This window comes from Carya illinoinensis, chromosome 13 (assembly GCF_018687715.1).
Source record: "Carya illinoinensis cultivar Pawnee chromosome 13, C.illinoinensisPawnee_v1, whole genome shotgun sequence".
Taxonomy (NCBI): domain Eukaryota; kingdom Viridiplantae; phylum Streptophyta; class Magnoliopsida; order Fagales; family Juglandaceae; genus Carya; species Carya illinoinensis.
In genome coordinates this window covers 8180739-8203209 of record NC_056764.1, presented here as the reverse complement: position 1 = coordinate 8203209, position 22471 = coordinate 8180739, and the positions used below count along the sequence as shown (strand labels likewise).

General features: G+C 36.9%; 3 protein-coding genes across 3 annotated transcripts; 1 reads left to right on the top strand and 2 right to left on the bottom strand.

The window, feature by feature from the left end:
- Nucleotides 1-828: 828 nt before the first annotated feature.
- On the top strand, nucleotides 829-1203 carry LOC122290907. Its single transcript, XM_043098586.1, has one exon. The coding sequence runs from the start codon at nucleotides 829-831 to the stop codon at nucleotides 1201-1203; it is 375 nt and encodes a 124-aa protein (XP_042954520.1).
- A 5931-nt stretch (nucleotides 1204-7134) lies between these two features.
- Nucleotides 7135-11158, bottom strand: LOC122290862 (putative serine/threonine-protein kinase-like protein CCR3). Its single transcript, XM_043098531.1, has one exon. It carries the CDS (start codon nucleotides 9621-9623, stop codon nucleotides 7215-7217), a length of 2409 nt encoding a protein of 802 aa, XP_042954465.1. The 5' UTR covers nucleotides 9624-11158; the 3' UTR covers nucleotides 7135-7214.
- Nucleotides 11159-16402: 5244 nt separating this feature from the next.
- LOC122293020 lies at nucleotides 16403-20223 on the bottom strand. The gene is made up of 5 exons (XM_043101630.1): nucleotides 19984-20223; nucleotides 19344-19696; nucleotides 18378-18473; nucleotides 16934-16993; nucleotides 16403-16827 (listed from the first exon to the last, which is right to left on the bottom strand). Exons 1-5 carry the CDS (start codon nucleotides 20087-20089, stop codon nucleotides 16627-16629), a joined length of 816 nt encoding a protein of 271 aa, XP_042957564.1. The 5' UTR covers nucleotides 20090-20223; the 3' UTR covers nucleotides 16403-16626.
- Between the last annotated feature and the right edge of the window lie 2248 nt (nucleotides 20224-22471).

Below are 22471 nucleotides of genomic sequence, written 5' to 3'. Positions count from 1 at the left end.
TTCGCGCCATCTTCACTTCCTTTCACAAGATTGGTTATGCTCTTGGATCTCATCATAGGCGACGATTCACAAAGTGCTAAAAACCAACACAATTGATTCTTGATTGCCTAAGGTAAACTTATGAAAACAATATCCCGTCGTTCCTCCTTTTTCGAGTGGTTTTTGGTATGCTTAAATCTCTCATCTCTCAACCTCTCTATTCTCCTTCTAAGATTTTTGAGTCATAAACCCGTCGATCATGGTGGCTCAAATCTCATATCTAGAAACTGACGAAAATGTTCTATGTTGGTGAAATTATATGTTAGTTTGTTCATTTTTGTCGCAGGGTTTTGTATATGATGGTAGGCTCTCCCGTTGGGTTTTGTATATGGTTTTGAGCCACCATGATTGATGGTTTTATTCAAAAAAATTTAGTGGATGAAATCTAAAATTTTTGAGCATGGAATGTGTGATTTTGGATTATTTTTTTCCTTTGTGCAAATTTGCAGATGGTAGGATATTTAGGGTTTTTTGTATTATCCATCAACTCACAACCACTTGTTGGAAAATTTGGGTGTTGCCTTGTTGGAAAGTTTTATTTTTCTTGATTCATCAACTCGCAACATGTGTTTTATTTTAGGTTGCTGCCTTGAAATCTACTTCTTCCTAGTTTTGCAGGAAAATTTGGGTGGGTCTTTTTTTGCGGTACGGTTGATGGCTTGGAAAAATCTGCCTTTGTTATTAGCATGAATCTTTATTTTGTGAATAAATGAACTGTGAGTATTATTTGGATCATGGTGGTGCAGCAAGGAAGTAGTATGTATTCATGAATGAATTATATTATGTAGTATGTATCTGGGTCATGGCTCTAATAATGAAGCTGAGCTTATTGGTCTTTTTTATGGTCTCCAATACTGTAAGGACCTATTCATTCGAAGAGTGGAGGTTGAACTAGATTCGTTGCTGGTGGTTCATTGGTTAGAAAAAGGGAGGTGTGGTATATGGTATCTTGAAGATTACTGGGAAAAGATTCAATCGATGCTTGCTACTTTGGAGTTTAAGGTAAAACATACCTATCGAGAAGGCAATGCAGGAGCTGATTTTTTGGCTCGTATGGCTTCGGATCAGAAAAATGGTACGTGGAATTCGTATCATGAAGTGCCTCATTTGCTCAAAGGGATTCTGAAAGTTGATAAACTTGGCATCCCAGCGATTCGTTTATAGGTTTTAATAAGGTGTTTTGTTCTTGGTTTATAAGTGCACCAGGTTTTTTTCTTGTGGTGGTTTTTGCAGGTTTGTTTTGGTTTTTGTTTCAGGTTTGTTGGTTTTTTTTGGTTGGTTTATTTTTTTTTCTACACTTGGTTTTGGGTTTGTTTTAATGCTATCTTGTATACCCCCAAGTGTTTTATTGTTACCACGGTATTCCTCCGCCATAAGTGAGGCTATTATTAATAAACTTGGGACAGGGCTGCTATGTGGGAGGCTACTGGCTCTTTGGTAAAAAAAAAAAAAAAAAAAAAAAAAGAATGAAGAAACTATTGGGAATACTCTCAGCAATTTTGACATCTATATATAGTAAAAATAATGGTCAAATTATGCATTGTCATATATACACTCATTATCACCCGATCGAATTAATTATTTCATCAAGGAAAGGCTACAATGTCGCTTGAGTAATATTGCTCCATTCGACCGCTAGCCACTTTTAAATTTTTTTCACATTTTTTAATATATTTATATATTTTTAAGAAATAAAAAAAATACACTAATATACTTAAAATTATTTTTTTAATTATTAAGTAAAAAAATAAAAAATCTATGAGTAGTTAATTGTAACAGTACACTATAAACGGCAGAGTAGTTTTTTGGTCAATTGATCTCATTCTACCATTATTTGTCATAGCATTCCAACATCATTAACTTTATACTCGATATTTTGATCAGCGTCATTAAATTCTCATGCACGGTAAAGATATATCTTACAAACACGAAATTTACGTAAATTTCTCCCTTTTTTCTTTAATTAATGGGAAATACTTTAATTATTAAAATTAATATAATTTGATTTAATATATCAGATTATAAAATTTATTTTTATAAAAAAAATTATAAAATAATTACGTAAATTCTCCTTTTCCGAATACAATAGAGTCAAAGTGAAGCAACGTGGTCAGCCTTAGTACTGACGTTGGAAAAACATAGTCCCACGTGATCACTTGTACCACTGCACATGATGAACATTGAACTCTCTACAAGAAATCACCCTCAAATCACAGATTCCTTGTGATCTATTTAATTTGTTGACACTTTTATTTTTGTGTTAACTACGCTGGCTATAATCTAATCTTTATAAACTATAATATACTTTAGTATATTTAAAAAATAATATTTGACAAGCACCACACATTCTTTTAAAAAAATAAATAAATAAATATGAAATTCACATAAAAAATTTAATTTTTTAATAGTACATCTCACTTTTAAAAAAAAAAAAAAAAGTGAATACGACCCTTGTATAACTATAAGAGCGGTGCTACTCTGCCGCTCAAAGTGCACCGCTCATTTTGACTGCACGCACACTTTTTTTTTTCTTTTCAGATTTTTTTAATATATTTAAACATTTTTAAAAAATTAAAAAAAATACCAATATACTTAAAATCACTTCCTTAATTACTAAGAAAAAAATTTTTTTTGACCAACGGTCATTTTGAGGGGGCACAAAGAGAGGGCACACAAGCATTTTCCTAACTATAAATATATCTAATATTATTCTAAAAATATATTAAAAAAAGAAAAAAAAATCCTTATTTCCTTGCTAGACAGCTAGAAAGCAGGAATTAATAGTACTTAAATTCATTGTCAAAATATAAATTTAATTTTTTTTAACGGTTTAAAGGAACACAATTTATTATTAAGTTTTGTTACATACAAACAAAATCGTATACTAATCTGTCTATTAATACTGATTCTTTCATACTTAAAATTTAAATTAGCACTATTTTTAATAAAATTTACTTTTTGACCAATCACAATAAATTAATACACATATTAATATACAAATATGCTTATAACTAGACTTTTTTATTATTATTTCCACTCATTATATATGTTGCGTATGCAGCTTCGTGTCATTATTTTCATTTTTTATTATTGACAATGTGACAGCGTGATCATGGGAAATGAGCACATGATATGGATTGTTAGAAAGTATTTATTGGGTATTTTTTATTAAGATCATAAAGTGATTGTCAGTTTTTATACACACACACACATATATATATATATATATATATATATTGGAATCGGTTAGCTAATAATTTGTAGTTTATATTGCCTTATAACTATTAACTTGAAGATCAACTATCAATTAAAAGTTACTTGAAATGCTAATTGTCTTTAAGAAAAACTTATAAAAAAAAACTTAATTCCTCACATGTCATCTCCTAATTGATATGCTAAATGTTATAAAATTTGAGATTCAAAATTTGAGTTAAAAAACAAATGATTAAAGAATCTTGTACATAAAATTATAAGTACATATAACATTACTCAAAAATTATTATGTCACTATATTGATTATATATCTTGCTTTAAAAGAAATGTAGATGTTTGGATATCATAATCTATCCAAGTTTTTTTCTTAAGATTTTCGACTATGTTTAAACTTCTTATAAATTGCACTTGAGAAAAAATCTCAAAAATTTCTCGTAACTTCATTTCCAAATACTAATCAAATATAAAATATTTTTTAATTTTTAATTTTCAATCTTTTTATCTATCATTACCTAATTATTATTCAAACACAAAAATCAATACAAATTTTATAAGTCTCAAAATAAAAATAATATTAAAATATTATAATCAAACAATTTTTTCACTTTATAATAATTTTATTCAACTTTTTCTCTCTTTTTTTTTCAAAATTTAATAAAATATTTTCACTCAAACCATTTCACTATTATTCACAAAATTCTTAGATAATTAATCCAAATGTCCTAATATGCTCTAAATCTAAAAAAAAAACAAATCTATTTATGGGAAAAGCTTTTCATCTAATCATTTGCCTAAATTTTCATAAAACTAAATAAAAAAAATTAAAATAAAAATACAAAATCTCCAAAAATTATCATATGGTTTGAAAATGCGGGCTCCCTTAAAAAAAAAAAGCGTGGTACATTATTAAAAAACTTATTTTTTATATAAATTTCATATTTACTCACTTTTTAAAAGAAATATATAAGACTTGTACACTCTATAACTGTAAATATCATTTCTCATTTCTTATATCTAATTATATAAACCACGTACAATAAAAAATATAGAATGACTTAAAAACGTTTTTTATTTGATAAAAAGCTATTTTACTCATTATCTCATACACTATACTTTTTTTTAATGTGATGACCCGCTTTTAAGTGTATTTTCGCTGAAGTATTTGTTTTTATTTAATTAATATACTAGTTATTTTATTTTAATGTATTTGCGTTTTTAAAATTGGGTTTTAATTTAATTTAATTTATTTGAGGTTGTGTTTTATTTCTTTAAGCTGTTTAGTGGTTTTAATCTTTTTGGCGGTTTGTTTCGTTTTCCCGGAGTGAGGATTGGACCTCATCTCTTTTCACATCTTTTTCCCTTTTTTCTCTTTTTCCCTTTTTCTTTTTCCCTTCTTTTTCCTTTTTCCTTCTTTTCTTTTTCTTCTTTTTCTTTTTCTCTCTCCTCTCTCCCCGATTCGGACCCCCCCCGAGCTCTCTCTCTCTCCTCCCTCTCCCTCACGCCGGCGCCACCTTCTCTCTACCTTACCGCCGCCGTCCGGCCACCAACCGGACCCCCACCGGTCCCATTCTCTTCCTCTCCCTCCGGTGCACCACCCCTCCAAAACCCACCCCCAACCGGCCGGCCATTTGGCCGGAAAAAGCTTCCAAAGGGCGCACGGATTTCACTCCGATCCGCCGCCGTCGCTCCACCTCCGGCCACCATTTCTTCACCACTTCATCACCGGTCCCTTGCCGTCCTAACCCATCCATTTCCGGCCTCCAACGACCACCGGAGCAGCTCCCACGAGCTTGTTTTCCGATTTGCCATTTTCGGCCATTTTCGGCCATTCCGCCGCCACCCACGGCCGTCCGTCACTTCCAATAGCTTCACAACCACCTCTAGACCATTCCCTATCAATCCCGTGTCCTAGTTTGTCCCCGTTCAAAAGTGGGTTTTTCAGACCCACGGCCACAGTGAATTTTCACTGTGACGTTGCTGTTTTTCCGCCGTTTGCAACGCCGCTTGTTTTCTAAAATTGCCATATAGCGCTGTAAGTATTTTCCAAACCCTATTTTCAGATTTTAATATATATCGCTCATTCAATTTATTTACTGTTGTTGGTTGTTGATTCCGGACTGAGTCCGAGGAGTTTCGGGGGTCGGATGGATGGAGGACGGAGTTGCTTGTTTATTTGTTTTATATTATTGGATTATTTTATTATGCATTGTTATGGCATTACATGGTGCATGCACGTGTGTTTGTGGGTTTTGTGTGAAAAGCCTGTGTATTGGCGTGAGTGGTTTTACGGGTGCGTGTGTATCACGAGCCCAAGCCGGGATGGGTTATTATCTCGGTGGAGCTCCTCTGGTCACTCGGGAGCGGAATAAACTGAGTGATGTCCCCTGAGTCGTCGAGAGAGATGACGGGAGCGGGGCTAGGGGATGCTTGGCTACGAACGTGCCGGGCATGGAACCGGGCATCACCCTACTCACCGACTCCGTGGCCCTTCGCTGGCGAGGGCTAGAGGATGCTTGGCTACGCACGCGCGGGAGGCGCGGAACTGGGCATCGCTCGTTAGGTGTCACATGCGTGGTGGTACTCTGCGGTGTGACACTGGAGCCAGGGTGTGCGGATGACCCCTAGGGGAGGTCATGGCGTATACGGTTAAAATTGGATAATGGTTTATGAGGCCAAATGGGACTTTTGGCGTGGGCCAGATGGACTTCTGGCGAGATATTGGGCCGGATGGACTTCCGGCGAGATATTGGGCCAAATGTGGCTTTTGGCGTGTTTTTCGGAAAGGATATGTTTTTGGGCCAAATGGGTTTTTGGCGTGTGTGGAAAACTGGTGTTTTTGGGCTTTGTGCATTGGGCATGTTTCATGCATCTTGTTTGAGTTATATGTGTTTTTATTTGGTAGTGTTTGGGGTTTTACTTACCTGCGGAACCATTTGTGGTTCCGTAGCTTTTGGTGCAGGAGTTGAGGATGAGGAGGAAGAGGTTGAGCCCGAGGATGCGGCTCCGCCGGGTTGCTGATGCTATCTTTTATATTTGTTTAAAACTGCATTTGTGTTTTGCAATATTTTATCTATGTATGTTTTAAACAGCTTGTATTACGTTAAGAAATTCTGGTACTTAGTTATGACCTTCTTTATCCGCTGCGTGTTTATCTGTACACATCTGTTGCCTTGCACACACCCGGCACCCGTCGAGGGGATGGTGACCCGGGTTGTCACCATCCGGACGTCTCAATTTCCCCGTGTTTGGGCGTAGGGATTTGGGGGCGTCACATTTAATATTTTTTTTTATTTTTACTAAACTTTCTACTCGTTATCTATATACTGTATATTTAATAAGAAAAAATAAAAAATAAAAAACGCGAGTAGTGTAGAAATATGAATAGAATTTTTCTTTAAAAATCTCACGCACGTTGATCACCACATAGTTGACTAATTATACCCACAGCTAATCGCACAGGCTGTAATTGATCGATCCCCCGTGCATGGACCCACTAATTTCAACCTCTCATCCCTCTCACAAGCCAAATTTCAAAATCAATCATGATCCTCCACGTATGAATGTGCGCAAACGTAGGTCAGATCGATCTTTGACCCAATTGAGTACTAATGCTTAGCAGCGAATGTGCTTGGAATCTCTGATAAATCTTCATGGCCCCAGGTCTTCCACGCCAAGAACAAGATATACATTACACTACCTTTTAGGTGCAAAAGAAGAACGCCTTTTAACCCCAAAACAAGATAATGAGGACAATGAATATGTTAGCTAGTCATGACTGACCTGCACCAAGGTTCAAAACACATTAACAACGCCTGCAACTTTGGTTACATTTTGCATATATTGTATTTGAGATTGAGGATCTGCTACGAATCAAATGGGAGATTATAGTTAAAAACATATTACCATTAAAAAAATGGACGAAAAAGAAAGATTACATGGAGTTCTTTTTTGGGTTAGAAATTTCAGTCTGAATGAAAGGACAATGTAGTAGGAGAGAGGCTACAGTCTGCATGGTCCTCACAAAGTGCCAGTGCCCTTTCCAAATTGGTAACAATATCACTCATGCTAGGTCTTTCCTTTCCCTCCAAGTTCACACAAGAAGTAGCAATGTAAGCCACCACCTGAACTGCCTCCAACTCGTTCATTTCCGGCGGCCCAACCCTTCTATCCAATACCTTTTGCAGCTCTCCCTCCAATATGAGTGGCCCGGCATGCTCCACCACGCTCATGGGACTCGTCCCATTGTCTTGATCATTCCTGAACACAGCTTTCTTCCCTGTCAAAAGCTCAAACAAGACCACCCCAAAACCATAGACATCACTCTTTGCTGTCAAAACGTTTAAGACATAGTACTCAGGATCTATGTAGCCAACTGTTCCAACAGCCTTGGTTGACATGGGTTCATGTTCAGATTCTGGCTCCAATATTAAAGACAATCCAAAATCGGACACTCTCGCAGTCCAATTCGCATCTAAAAGTATATTTGAAGACTTAATGTCTCTATGAATTATGGGTGGAACTGCGTAATTGTGTAGATACTCAATTCCCCTAGCGGCATCTAAGGCAATTTTGATCCTCATTTTCCAAGAATTCAAAATGCTGCTAGTATTTTCAACATTTTTTTCGTCGTGCAAATGGTCACGCAGTGCACCATGGCTCATGTACTCGTAAACCAAAAGCCTCTCGTTCTTTTCCTCACAGAATCCGACTAACCCCACTAAATGTTTGTGGTGGAGCCGAGACAACAATGCCAATTCAGAGTCGAATGCGATTTCTTTTTCCTGAAATTTCTTGGTTTTGACGGAAATTTCTGCCCTTTTGATGGCCACTTCGCGGCCATCCTCGAGCTTACCTTTGTAAACACTGCCAAAGCTGCCAGCACCAATTTTGTTCTCCAATGAGAAGTTGTTGGTGGCAGTGGAAAGCTCTGAGAAAGAAAATGTCTGGGTCCTGTCCCCATTTTTGGATGATATAGATGACCCACTTCTCTGCCTCCTCAAAGTGACAGAGGCTTGGCGCTTGATGGAATATGATCTTGAAGTTGGGACACTAGAACCAAAGTGAGGCATAGCAGCAGCATTATCCGCATTGGCCTCAGCACTCGGGCGTTGCACAGAATTACGCACATTCATGGGCAAGAAACCGCATAGGGCAGCCCGTAAACAAAAGATAATTGTGCAAATGCCCGCAAAAATGCCAACTGATCCAACAACCACAAAAGCCAATGAAACCTTGTTCCTCGCTTTGGTTGGTGGAGAAGCTGGCCATGATGCTACCGGCGGCACTGGCACTGCAACTGGGAGTTCAATCTCGCAAGACTTGCATATATTCCCAGACCCATTACACAGAGCTTCAGAATCTGGATACGTACCACATGTGCTACAAGAAGCCTGAAGACATGGACCCGGAATCATCCTTCTCAGTGGAATCTCACTTGGGAGATTAGACCACCCTGGTCCCCAACAAATAATCGACAGATTACTCGTTGTCAACCCGCATACAAAATCTAAACCTGCAACAATAGATTCAAATGAAATGTTTTCAATCGCATTGCTCTCAAATTCGTTTCCATTTTTTCCTCCCCAGCATACCACCATTCCATTTCTTACCCCAATAGCGCATGTAAAGTCTGCTCCCAACGCCAGACCAGAAAACTGATAAGCGGAGCTAAAAGGAACATTCAGTTGATTCGAATCATTGTGCCCTTTACAAACCAAACTCCCAGTCGTTGTCAAACCACAGACATGATACTCTCCAGCAACTAAGCTCGACATTGACAAATTGGCAAACTGTACCTGAATCTCGTATCCGAGATAACCACTTCCCCAACATAGAACTCTGCTGTTGAGCTTCAAAATCCCACATGAAAACCCACTCCCAGATGTGATTGCACGAAACCTCAATGCTTCACCGGGTGGTTGGAATTTAGAAATACCATTATTACTTCCTCTCCAGCACTTGACCATTCCAGAGTTGACCTCTCGGGCACAAACTTGAGCATCACCCACCGTTAGGTCCGTGAGTTTGACCGTGTTACTATTATATATACGTTTTGGTTTAAAGCTGGAGTTGGATGAGCTAGTGTCCCAACAGAGGAGGCTGAGGCCACCGGACATGAGGCCGCAGAAGAAGCTGCCGCCACCTGAGATGGCTTCAAAGGAAATATTGGGTTGGATTGAAATGATTTGGCCATTTTGGTAGCATTGGATTCTCTGGGTGGGCTCAGCGGCCACGATGCCACAGACTGTTGTAGTGCCGTAGGCGACTGCGGTGGTGGACGCCGTGCCAAGGCCGTAAACGACGGTTGGAGGCAAAAGAGATACGTGGATGAGAGTGATGGTGATGGCGAGGAAGGCGGGTGGAATCGTCATTTGAAAGATTGTGACAGTAGCGGTTTTTTCTTCTTCATTGAGAGAGAGATGAGGAAGAAGATCTATCAATTGAAGAAGAAGAAGAAGAAGAAGAGATCGGAAATGATAAAAGTGACGGACAGATTTGTATCGAAGTTAAAAAGTTAACTATGTATAATAACAAAGCACATCAGAAAAAATGTTTTTACAAAATAATACAAACAGTATGCAAATAATCTAACAAATATTGACCTTTTAGAAATTTTTAATAGCGGGCACGGAGTGGTTAAAGCTGGACGCCATACTACACCACCCTATCTCATACCCATTTAAGCTCTTAAAAAAGGTACATAAAGTATAAAGCCAGCAACAATAATAAGTGGTGGTAGTGTTAGCCAGCAAAATTCCAGTGGCAATAGTCAATGCTCTCTCAAGAGTTATGAAGTAGCCGCATGAGAAAAAATGCAGAAAACGTCGTTGGAAACCAGCCTAGCTAGCTAGCTAGTTTGGATTGGATAATTGGTTTGACACTTGAAAGTTTCTAAGGGTACGCTATATGCTGCAAATGCTCTAACCTGGATTTCTTTGAACCATTTGTTAGCTGTCCATAACAGCGATGCTTCACCTGCATTAGTACTCGTAAACCCCAATTTTTTTTTTTTTTAATTTGAAATTAAGTTCAATAAATCAAATGAGGTAGAGTTGTCTAAAAATTGTAAACTACAACTTAACTAGAACACGACAAGGCTTCATCGCTGTTTGGGATGGCTACTGTGGTGCTTTGTTTCTTTGGTCTGTGAAATCACGGGTGGTTTGAGCTTTTAAACTAATCATTTGGAATCGTATAGACTTTTGTGGAGGTATTTTTAATGTTTGTCGTATTCAACTTGATTAGATATATGCCTGTTGATAATTACTCATTAATAATATATTGCAATACTTGATAATTAATTAATTAACTCGCCGAACTGTTGCAAGTATGAACCCTACTGAAAAGTTTCCAAGCATCCTGAGAACAACTTTTCAACTACACCTACGTTAGAAAACCATACACAGAAGAAGAGAGTCACTGTTGCCTGTCATGACATTCCTCGACGCGACAACCTGGAATTTGGATTGATTGCAGCTTGTTTCTAGAGTACTTTATCGGCAAATTTGATTAAAAATTGATATTGGACCAAAATTTATTTACAAGAGAGAGGTGTTAAGCATAAAGACAACGGCTAGGGATAAAGATGACATACTATATTATAAACTCTTTGTTTTCTCTTTTTACTTGTTTAGCATTGTTGTTTTGAGAGTAAAGTGTCTCCATCTCGTGAGCTTCACAGGATAGGGCATGGCGATCGGAGATCTGCCTCCTCGCCATGCTTGTCCCTTCTTTACCTTCCTCCCAATCCCTACTCACAATCATTTTTCTAAAGTTCCATGTCATTTCGTTGCTCGAAAGGGCAGCTCACATGGAGCAGCGTAATTATTTCGCAAATGGAGACACAGGAGGCTTTGGATTCAGTTCGCAATAATATGTACTAATTATACAAAACACATTTGTAAGGTTGATAAAAATTGATCTTTGCGTCCAAATCTCGTAGCATGCCGTTCGAGATGCCACATCAAGTTATCAACACCAATATATAGCCTAGGTGGTTGATAATAGCCTATATTGGTGTTGATAATATTGAAGATAAACAGAGCAATGTATCTATTGAAGCCAAACAAGGCAAGGTGCCCAACGGCTAGTCCATGTACATATGGAAAGATTACAAGCAACGGCTACTAACCATAACTATCTACCGCAAGCTCTCAACACTCCCAACGGCTATCTCAATCTCACTTTAGGAAACCTTTTATTTTCTTTCCATAATAGAGAAAAATCTCTTTTTCTATGTAATATTTTCTTAATCTCATGTATTCGGTAATAGATATATAAGAAAGAGGACTCTCAATACACTCTCACGTTGAGTGAGAATTTTCTCCAAACACCTAAAGTGCAATCTTCTTTATGGTATCAAGAGCCTAAGTGAGAGTAAGAGAGTCTTCTCCACCGATGGCCTGCATCTCCCTTTCAGTAAACAACTTTGTTACACTGAAATTAACACAGGGGAACTACCCCTTATGGAAGGAACAGATTATGGCCTTGGCTGAAAGCCAAGACCTTCTATCCCACCTCACGGAAGCGAACCCACCCCCCCAACCAGATGAGACCCACGACAAAGAGGTGAGTGAGACTTACCTCCAATGGCGGAAACATGATCGACTCCTTCGTGGGTGGATTCTTGGCACTCTTTCTGAAGAATCTCTCAGCTTGGTGGTCGGCATGGACACGGCATATCAAGTATGGCAATCTCTCCAAGCTGCTTATGCTCAAAATTCCCCAGAACGGGAATTTCAACTCACCCAGCAGCTGTCCTACATGCGGAAGGACTCTTCCACTCCATTGGCTGATCATCTTCGAATCTTCAAAGGAATTTGTGACAATCTTGCTGCAATCGGCCGACCGGTGAGTGACAAGATGCAGGTATTTTCTCTTCTCAATAGTCTCGGCCCCAAGTATGAGACTTTTACAACCACCATGTTGAAACCTCCTATGCCGACATACGGTGAATTGGTGCCGCTCCTCCAAGGGTTCGAGATGAGGACCCAGCTGCACGAACAACTCTCCTCTCAGCCAGTTGCCTTCTATGGCCACAAAGGGTCTCAACCCTTCTCCAAAACACGGGAACGAGGGTTCCAAAAATCTTTTAATTCCAAGGGTCGTGGGTTCCCACCAGCTAACCATGCCCCACGGTCCAATGGCCCTAAAACTCATCCTGGAGGCTCAAATAATAATTCTTACAAAGGGACTGGACGTGATTCAACCCGTTCCGAGGTGTGTCAAATCTGCGGCAAACATGGCCATATCGCTTTAAAGTGTTGGGAACGATTCAACCATAGTTTGCAACCAGACGATATCCCGCAGGCTTTAGCTGCAATGACCCTCAATGATCCGTCCACTGATGCTGAATGGACTGCCGATACGGGTGCTTCCGCTCATATGACAGGTAACTCAGGTATGCTTAATAATATTCGTCGCTACCTTGGACATGATGCTGTAATTATTGGTGATGGTAGTCTTCATGAAATTACTCATATTGGTGATACTTTTATTGGCAATGGTGATTCTTGTATTATGCTCAAAGATGTTCTACTTGTCCCGGATTTAGCAAAAAATCTTTTGTCTATTAGTCAATTAACATCTGATTATCCTTATTCTTGTGAATTTTATGGTCTTGGTTTTTCTATTAAGGAACGAGCAACCAACCGCACATTGTTAACGGGACATCGGAAGGGTAATCTCTACATCTTGACCCCACCTACTGAAGCACACTTCTCCACCCGTTTTCGATCGGTTCCCGAAGAAGTGTGGCATCAACGGCTGGGACATCCCCAAGCCTCTACTGTTCATTTTTTACGTACTAAAGGTTTTATTAATATTTTAGGAAAAAATAAAGGTACCTCTCTATGTGAGAGTTGCCAATTGGGAAAAATGAGTAAACTTCCTTTTTTACCTTCTACTAGTACTCCTCATGGTATTTTTGATAAACTTTATTGTGACTTATGGGGTCCTGCACCCGTTTTATCTGTTGGTAAATTTCAGTTTTATGCTTGTATTGTTGATACTTTTTCTAAATATATGTGGTTTATCCCTTTAAGAAAAAAATCTGATTTTTTTAATGCATTCTTACTCTTTGAAAAATTTGTTGATCGTCAATTTAATAAGAAAATTAAAATTTTTCAAACTGATGGTGGTGGTGAATTCACCGGTAATGATTTTAACTTGCATCTTCAAAGACAAGGTATTCTTCATCATTACTCTTGCCCACATACACCTGAACAAAATGGTTCCGTTGAACGTCGTCATCGTACAATCCGTGAATTAGGTATGACTATGCTTTTTCATAGTGGTGTACCCAAACGTTTTTGGGTTGAAGCCTTTTCTACAGCTGTTTTCTTAATTAATCGACTCCCTTCTGCATCCATCAAATTTCAATCTCCCTTTTACTTGCTTTATGGGAATTATCCCGACTATACTTCATTACGTGTTTTTGGCTCAAAATGTTACCCTTACACTTGGGATTCAAAACAAAATAAATTTGATCCCAAAACTATTCCATGCATTTTTTTGGGTTATAGTGATAAACACCATGGTTATAAATGTTATCATCCAACCTCTCGCAAGACTTTCATTTCTCGCCATGTTGTTTTTGATGAAACAAATTTTCCTTTCAAACAACCCGGTAATCTTCATTTACCTTTTTCTGATAATCAAGTTTTATCAACTTTTGTTGATTGGCGCTCACCTATGACTAATGCTGATGATATTCCTAGTGCAACTCCTATGCAGGTTCCTCCTATCCCCATCCCCTTAACATCTCACGCGATTAGTTCCCTCCCTCCCCCCATGACCACACCCACTAATGATGTGTCCCCCACTTTAGATGAATCCCCTATCTCTTCCTCGCCCACTCCACCACCTACACCTCTCTCCCCTCGGGCTACTACAAATCACCCCATGGTCACTCGTGCAAAAGATGGGATTCGGAAACCTAATCCTAAATATGCCAATATCCATACTCTTCTCGACCTACCCAAAGAACCAAAAACAGTTCGCTCCGCACTAAATCATGCCGGGTGGTCTAAGGCAATGCGTGATGAATTACACGCTCTTCATGCAAACAACACATGGACTCTAGTTCCTCGAACTCCTGACATGCAAGTAGTTGGATGTAAATGGGTCTTCAAGACCAAACTTACGGCAGACGGCACTCTTGACCGTCTAAAAGCACGTCTTGTCACTAAAGGTTTTCATCAAATCGATGGTGTCGACTATAATGAGACGTTCTCCCCTGTTATCAAAGCTGGCACCATAAGAATTGTCATCAGCTTAGCCATTGTAAATCAATGGGATCTTCGCCAACTTGACGTAAAAAATGCATTCCTGCATGGTGATCTCAAGGAGTCAGTCTTTATGGAACAACCTCCAGGTTTTATCGATCCCACTCTTTCTTCCTATGTTTGCAAATTAAATAAAGCTCTTTATGGTTTAAAACAAGCTTCTCGTGCATGGTTTGATAAATTTAGTACATTCCTTATTTCTTATGGATTTACATGTAGTACGGCAGATCCCTCTCTTTTTATATGTAATTGCTCTCGTGGTATTCTTGTTTTACTATTATACGTTGATGATATTCTCTTAATTGGTTCTAATCATGACCTTTTACATGACTTTACATACACTGTTGGTAGGCAATTTGCTATGAAAGATCTTGGTCCATTGCATTATTTTTTAGGCATACAGATTACCCGTACTTCTGCTGGGCTCACTCTTTCTCAAACAAAATATGCTCTTGAAATTCTTGAACGAGCGCAAATGCAAGATAGCAAGCCCATGGGCACACCTATGATGGCCCACACTAAAGGCCTTACTAGTGATATCCCGTTTCCCGACCCTTCACATTACCGTAGTATTGTTGGTGCCCTTCAATATCTCACTCTTACACGACCTGACCTAGCCTATAGTGTTAATTTTGTCTCACAATTTATGCATGCACCAACCATTTCCCACTATAAAATGGTAAAACGCATTCTTCGCTATTTACATGGCACTTTTGACCTTGGTCTTCATTTCACTACACTTGATCTTTATGCTTTTTCAGATGCAGATTGGGCTGGTTGTTCTCACACCCGACGATCTACCACTGGATATTGTATTTTTCTCGGCGGACACTGTATCTCATGGTCTGCTAAGAAACAACATACTGTGTCTCGTTCTAGCACTGAAGCTGAGTATCGTGCCATGGCCCATACTACCGCTGAGCTTACATGGATTTCCTTTATTCTGCGAGATCTTGGTGTTCATCTCCCTTCTCCACCACTTTTATTTTGTGACAATCTCAGTGCTCTTTACATGACCGTCAATCCCGTTTTTCATGCTCGTAGTAAACATATCGAGATTGACTATCATTATGTACGTGAACGTGTTGCTCTTGGACTACTTCAGACTCGACACATTCCTGCCGCTTTACAACTAGCTGATGTTTTCACCAAGCCTCTTGGACGACCTGCCCTTCACTTGATGCGATCCAAACTTGGCCTTCTCTCTCGGCAAAGTTTGCGGGGGCATATTGAAGATAAACAGAGCAATGTATCTATTGAAGCCAAACAAGGCAAGGTGCCCAACGGCTAGTCCATGTACATATGGAAAGATTACAAGCAACGGCTACTAACCATAACTATCTACCGCAAGCTCTCAACACTCCCAACGGCTATCTCAATCTCACTTTAGGAAACCTTTTATTTTCTTTCCATAATAGAGAAAAATCTCTTTTTCTATGTAATATTTTCTTAATTTCATGTATTCGGTAATAGATATATAAGAAAGAGGACTCTCAATACACTCTCACGTTGAGTGAGAATTTTCTCCAAACACCTAAAGTGCAATCTTCTTTAGATAACAGCCACCCCTTGAGCAACCCGCTTGGGTGGTCAGTGAGGGCAGGGCCACCCCTCATGAGTGGCCCTGGTTTTATTTTTAAATAAAATTTTCTTATGTAATTTACAATAGAATTTTTCTTTATTATTATTTACTATTATTTTTCAAAAATAAAAAAATAAAATTGTCTTTAACATTGAAATAGCCGAGATAGTTGCGAGTGTTCTCGCAGATCACTGTTTGCTAGGAGCATCCATTCATTCAAATCAACCAAAAAAAATAAACAATCAATGAAGTGCGTTTACATGATGGATAGGTCAATAGCAAATAGAAAATCTAAAACGGCATTATTTGATTGCTACTGCAGTGAATTTATGAAATAACAAATAGAACATCTCCTAACAGCCATAAACGATGTTTGAAGCATTCAACACATTCAATTATCCAGATATCCTTTTCCATTTTCTGTTTTTTTTCCCCAATACAGGATGTTCAATGATGCTGTCAAACAAAAAGAACATAGAAATTTAACATTCACCTCGTAATCTCGGCTCAAAGAGGGTCTGCACCATCTGCATCATCACCTACATGGGCATTATATGATTCGTACTCAAAATCCTTATCAAGACTTTCCATAGTTTGTCCATACACAAACGATTTCGTCCCCATGGTTGTGAAAGGCATTAAACCAAAAGCTCTGGCTGTTTTGATCTCCCTAGCAACCTTCCTCTGGGCCTTGGCGCTGATGCCAGTCTGCACAATAAACAAGGAAAATAAAATAAAGATGCACATGTCAACAAAAGTTCAATCAAATTTAATAGAAGGAAGCCAAATGATGTTCTTAATACTTGAATTTTACCTTGCTCCTCTTAATAATAATTCCAGCCTCCGTTATGAAGTTTGCAAGGAATCTGACATTCTGCGTAGAACAGACAAGGAAGACAACAAGAGATAGACTCTGCTTAACTTAACGTTAAAAATACACTGCAGTATGCACTATGGTTTGAAACAAAAACTTGCCAACCAATATTATAAAAATAAACTCATTTCAAAGGGCAACATGGAAAAACCTCAATAGCCACTCAGAGGACCCAATGAAAGGCCAAAATCTACTCTTGAACAGTATTTGGAAAACATGAGAAAAGCCATAGCATTCAAATTGAATATAACCATGCCATGATGATATTACAACCACCTCCACATAATGTTTTACTGTTCTAAAATATTAAGTTTTCCAAGAATATGGTAAATCGAACTCAGAAATATTTTTAAGGTCAACAAAACTCACGCCAATATGTAATTGAAAACTCTAATAAGGTATAACCCTTTATTTTTATATGAAAAGGAACTCTAGAGACTATGCAAACAAAACATGTCCTTTACCCTGTTAAACCCCGGACCTACGTAGGTACAATACAAATATGATGACTTGATAATTACAGGAAAAAAAAAAAAAAACCTAAAACGTGATACAATACGGACACGTGTTTATATTCTTTAGAATATTTTATGTTATTTTAAGGTATTAAAATTTTTTTTTAATGTTATTTTAAGGTTTAAAAATAATGACATTCAAACACATCCAACGTGTGAAATTAAATGTGTAACCACCAAACAAGCAGGTGCTTGTGTTCCCTGAATTTCTAGTAGCAACAGCAAGGATATGAGTACTTTTTCTTTTATTTTTTTCAGTGTGGCTTATTTACTTACATTTCTAACTAATTTCTAGGTTCATTACGCCCAATGGAAAATGACCAGTATTATTTATTTTGTGTGCTTCAATATAAAAGGGATAAGATTTTGTGAGCCCAATCAGCTTGATACCATCTAACTTTACTTCATTCTTCTTAGTGGATCCCTTTCAACATGACATAACTCTAAAACAAAGATAGTATGGAATAAAAGGAAGGGAAGGGTTGAGGCAATGAAGGATGGTACGAGGGAATGAACCTATCACTGATAGTTAATTAAACTCAATATAAGAAAGAGATGGGAAAACAAAAAAAAAACAGTGTTATGGACATAAGACAGAGAAATGCACTGTCCATCCAAATCAGTGATCAGAGCTGCTAAGGGGGTAGCTACTTCAAAATCAATAATGGAAACCCTAATAATCACAAATTCACCACTTGTGATTTGGATATTGATCAATATCAGTCAGAAGCATGGAATATAATTAGACCTAGCAATGTAAAACAAAAGTAATCCTACTTCCATGATCGCATTTGAAAGAGTAAATATTTTATAATGTATTTATATACACATCATAAGAGATAGAACTTATTAAACCGAGAAAAGCTCACCCTGAAATCAGCTTTTTTAAGAACTTCCTTTGTAGTAACTTGAAACTCGGGCCTTTTGGAAGGTTTCCATACTCCGGGCTTTCTAAGATCAAGATCCTGTATAAATACATGTGGTGCTTAAATGAGACAAACTTAAAGATGAATAATGGTAGAAAGAAAACCAGAATAGCAACACTAACAGCATTACTTTTTTATCAGAGGTTGAATCAATCAACAGGAGAAGGATTAGGCCAAATATTGGGATACATTCTGGGAAAACAGAATTTTCATCAAAGCGAAGCAAATAAAAGGCTTTCATAAAAATTCTTGTAAAATTGAGAATGAAGTTTTCATTATGTACACGCCTAAACTGAAATTAAAGATATATACAATGTATACAGTGGTCATATTTAGTAGCGCATAGCAAAGGAAATTATAGAAATGCCCAATGGATTGACGCCCTTTAACAATTTTTTTAATGGGTAAGTTCAGCAATTACAGCTTTCATTATTTGAAACCCTTTAATTTATGCTGTTACTACATCAACAAATGTTTTCGGAGAAAGAACTACTATCAAAGCAAGAACCTAGATAAATAACAAGTGTCGAATAATGAACAAAAAATAAAGAAAGCAAGAAGAATAACAAGTGGATTTGGTGTTTTTCCCTCTCAACTAATCATCTAAAAGCTCGGAATTATCTGTTTAACCTTACAAAGAAAAACAACATGGGATCTTATATAACAAACATCATCCTGCGTATCAAGAATCAGCACATATAACCATTTGATTCAATTTATAACCCAAAGAAAAATGAGAGAAAAATATCCACACACGAACATATTTGTGTTCACAAGATATTTGGGCAAAATAAATATATAAAACAGGTGAACAAACAGGATCGGCTCAAGAGTAAGCTTTAACATTTCCAAAACATGGTAAAACCATACGAAAATAACAGAGGCCTGAGGCTGGGTATGCTAGATTACCTTGGTTTCATAAGTCATTCCCTCTTTAAAATTCATATCTGGTCTAAACTTATAATCATCTTTCTCTATTTCCTCCGTATCAAACGAAAAATATGTGGCTGCCTTCTTCAACTTCCCATCCATTCCATCAGATAATGTGTTGAAGCTCTCATCCAGGCCATCCAATGTCTGGGAATTACTTCCTTCGCTCACTCTGTAACCCGATCTGTCGCGACCCTTTACAAGTCTATCAAACTTTTCGAAAAAGGAATTGGATTTAGCATCGCCCCCAGAAAAGTCACTGAAAATGCGCCGCTCAAATTCATCGGCCGACTCAAATGAGTTGGATTGCTTATTATCAGCAATCCCACTGCCTGTTCAAAAGGTTCAAGAAACCAAAATTAAAATATATATATATATTTGAGAAGCTCAGAAGGATGCACCAAGAAAAATTTGGGATCACAGAACAAAACCAGTGAGGGTATAGCTCAGAAGAAAAATAAATCAGTATCAAGCCAAACGCTAATAGAAATGGAAAAACTCGGAACCAGTTATGGTACACCTCGGAAGAACATAACCCATTGAAAAAATTCGATTAATTCTCTCGCCAACGCACAATAATTTCATACAAATTTGCACCCAGAAGATAAGGAGATACTACCTCCTGAAGTCGCATTTGTAGAGAGAGTTCGTACTGTATATGGTCGCGGAAATCGACTCAACAACCCAATTCGACAGGAATGAACAGCTAAACGAACGGCTTTCATTTCCAGATTCTGAGCTTTTCGCTCCCTCTCTCTCCCTCTCTCGCTCTCTCTTGAAGTTCTCAGGGTTTTGGGTATTTCGGGGTTTTGGGCAGAGATGGGGAACTGGAAACACTCGGCAGAGGTAGCTAATTGGGCTTAAGGACGTTTACAGGCCTTACTCGTATGGATCAAGACGAGTCTTCCAAAGCCCAAAAGATAATGAGTTCTAAAGCTGACCCAAAAAACTACCACATCACTTGGTTACAAAATTGAGTAGCACTAGACCTATTGAGAGAGAGTGTGCAATCATTTTTCTCGTAGGCTTTTTTAATCACTTTTAATATTTTTTAAAAAAATAAAAAATTCACAACGCCATTTAAAAATAATTTTTAATCATTAAATAAATAAAAAATTAAAATAAAATAACTTATCAGGACACACCATAGAATACTTTATCGGGAGATAAAGCATTTTCCTAAAGAATTTGTCCCTCTAATGGTTGAATAATAGATTATTCACTTTACATGAAATATCTCAATTTCTTGAACCATTTTCAGAAATGTTATCAAAATATTTTGAAACCCCTAATGTGCTCTACCATTTAGAATTCATTGAATCTTAACCACTACTCTTAGAACAAATAGTTAGTATTTTGTCACATCAATATGACAACATTCATCATTTCTTTCAACATAGAAAAGTAAAGTAGATAGAGAGATGCTAAAGTTTGGATTAGTAAATGTGATAAATATATTATATGTGATATGGTTAAATATCAATTGTATAATATAAAGACGACGATTGAAATCTAAAGACTCCTTACGATAAAATATCTTAAGAATTTTTAAAAAAATTTGGGCGAAACCCGCATTCCTTATATTTGTATGATTTTCTAAAATTAGTTTGATTAGAAATGAGCATGTACTATATAGATAGGATATGTTATTGGCGTGGAGAAGGCAAGTTGGAGAAGTAGTTTTCAGAAATAGAGTGAGTGGAAGGCTGAATATGTTCGCAAAGAATCTTTCGCAAAATCTTGAAGAGACTTAAAAGGTCTCATTTGGTTGTTCGAATGCATTAAAATCAACTTTTAATTTTAAGTTGAGTCTAACATTTAAATACATAATTCTCAAATCATTAAACTCGTCTCAGTTCAAAACTTTCAGACACACAACCATTTTCAACTCAATACTTTTTTACATGCAAAATCTATAATTTTTTTCAATTTTCTATAAATAAATTTAAATTCATTTTAATATCCAAACATATCTTAAATAGATCTCATAAAAATTATTTCATCATCTTAACTAATTATTATTTATAAAAAATTTAACTCAATTCAACATCCAACGACAGCCTTCTTAAATTTCATCCTCGAAAGGAAAAGGAAAAATATCAGAGATCGGTCCCCCCACATTCCGACCCATTTTTCATTTTGGTGGGATTTCTCTCTCACTACTTTTTTATGTCAACATTGAAGTCCACTTTTTACAGGGAAAATGGGGTCATATCATGATCAAGTGCCCTATCTTATCGATCAAAGTCTCTCAAAACTTTTAATGGAATAAAACCTTTAGATCCCAAAACAAGAAAAGAGATTTGCTTCTCCTTTAATGGTTAACCCCAAAACTTACCCGTTGTTTGGGGGAAGTCACATCCTCTTCCCCACTCGAGAGGATGAGATGAGGCCAATAATACACTCTTTTTTTGGTTGAAGTTGACACTTTCGAATGTGAGAGTTTTTGGTCCCCACTTGTCAACGGTAACAAAATATTGGTGGTTTAAACAACAATTTACTTGTTTTTAACAAAATATTCTTGCTGACACACCAAATACGTCAGTGAATGTGGAGATATATAGTGTTCTTCTATCAAGAAATATATATGTATTTTAGTATTTTTTTTAAATTAATTATTGCTTAAGTTCATAGTATTTTGATCTTTTAAAGACTGATTTCTCATGGTTTATTGGTCCTTAGGGTTAGGATGATATTTCAAATTGATATATTTGTCAGGACTACACTAAATGCTCTTTAGACATTTGAAATATCTCATAATTTCGTAAATAATTATTAAATTGTTCGAGTTAAAATATTTTATTAAGTTTTAAAAAATAAGAGATAAAATATTAAATAAAAAATATTATTTGAATATAATTTTTTATTTGAAGATGGTTAAAGTTGTATTAATTTTTATGTTTTGCTTTTAAATTTGTAAAAATTATATTTATTTTTGTATTAAGATAATGATTAAGTAACGATTAGATAAAAAGTTGATAACTTGAAATTTGAAAAGTGTTATCTTTAAGTTATGTTTAGAATTAAATTATGAAAGGTTTTAAAATTTTTAATAATTCTGTATCTATGTATATTATGTCCAAACGTCCCCTAATTCATTGATAAAG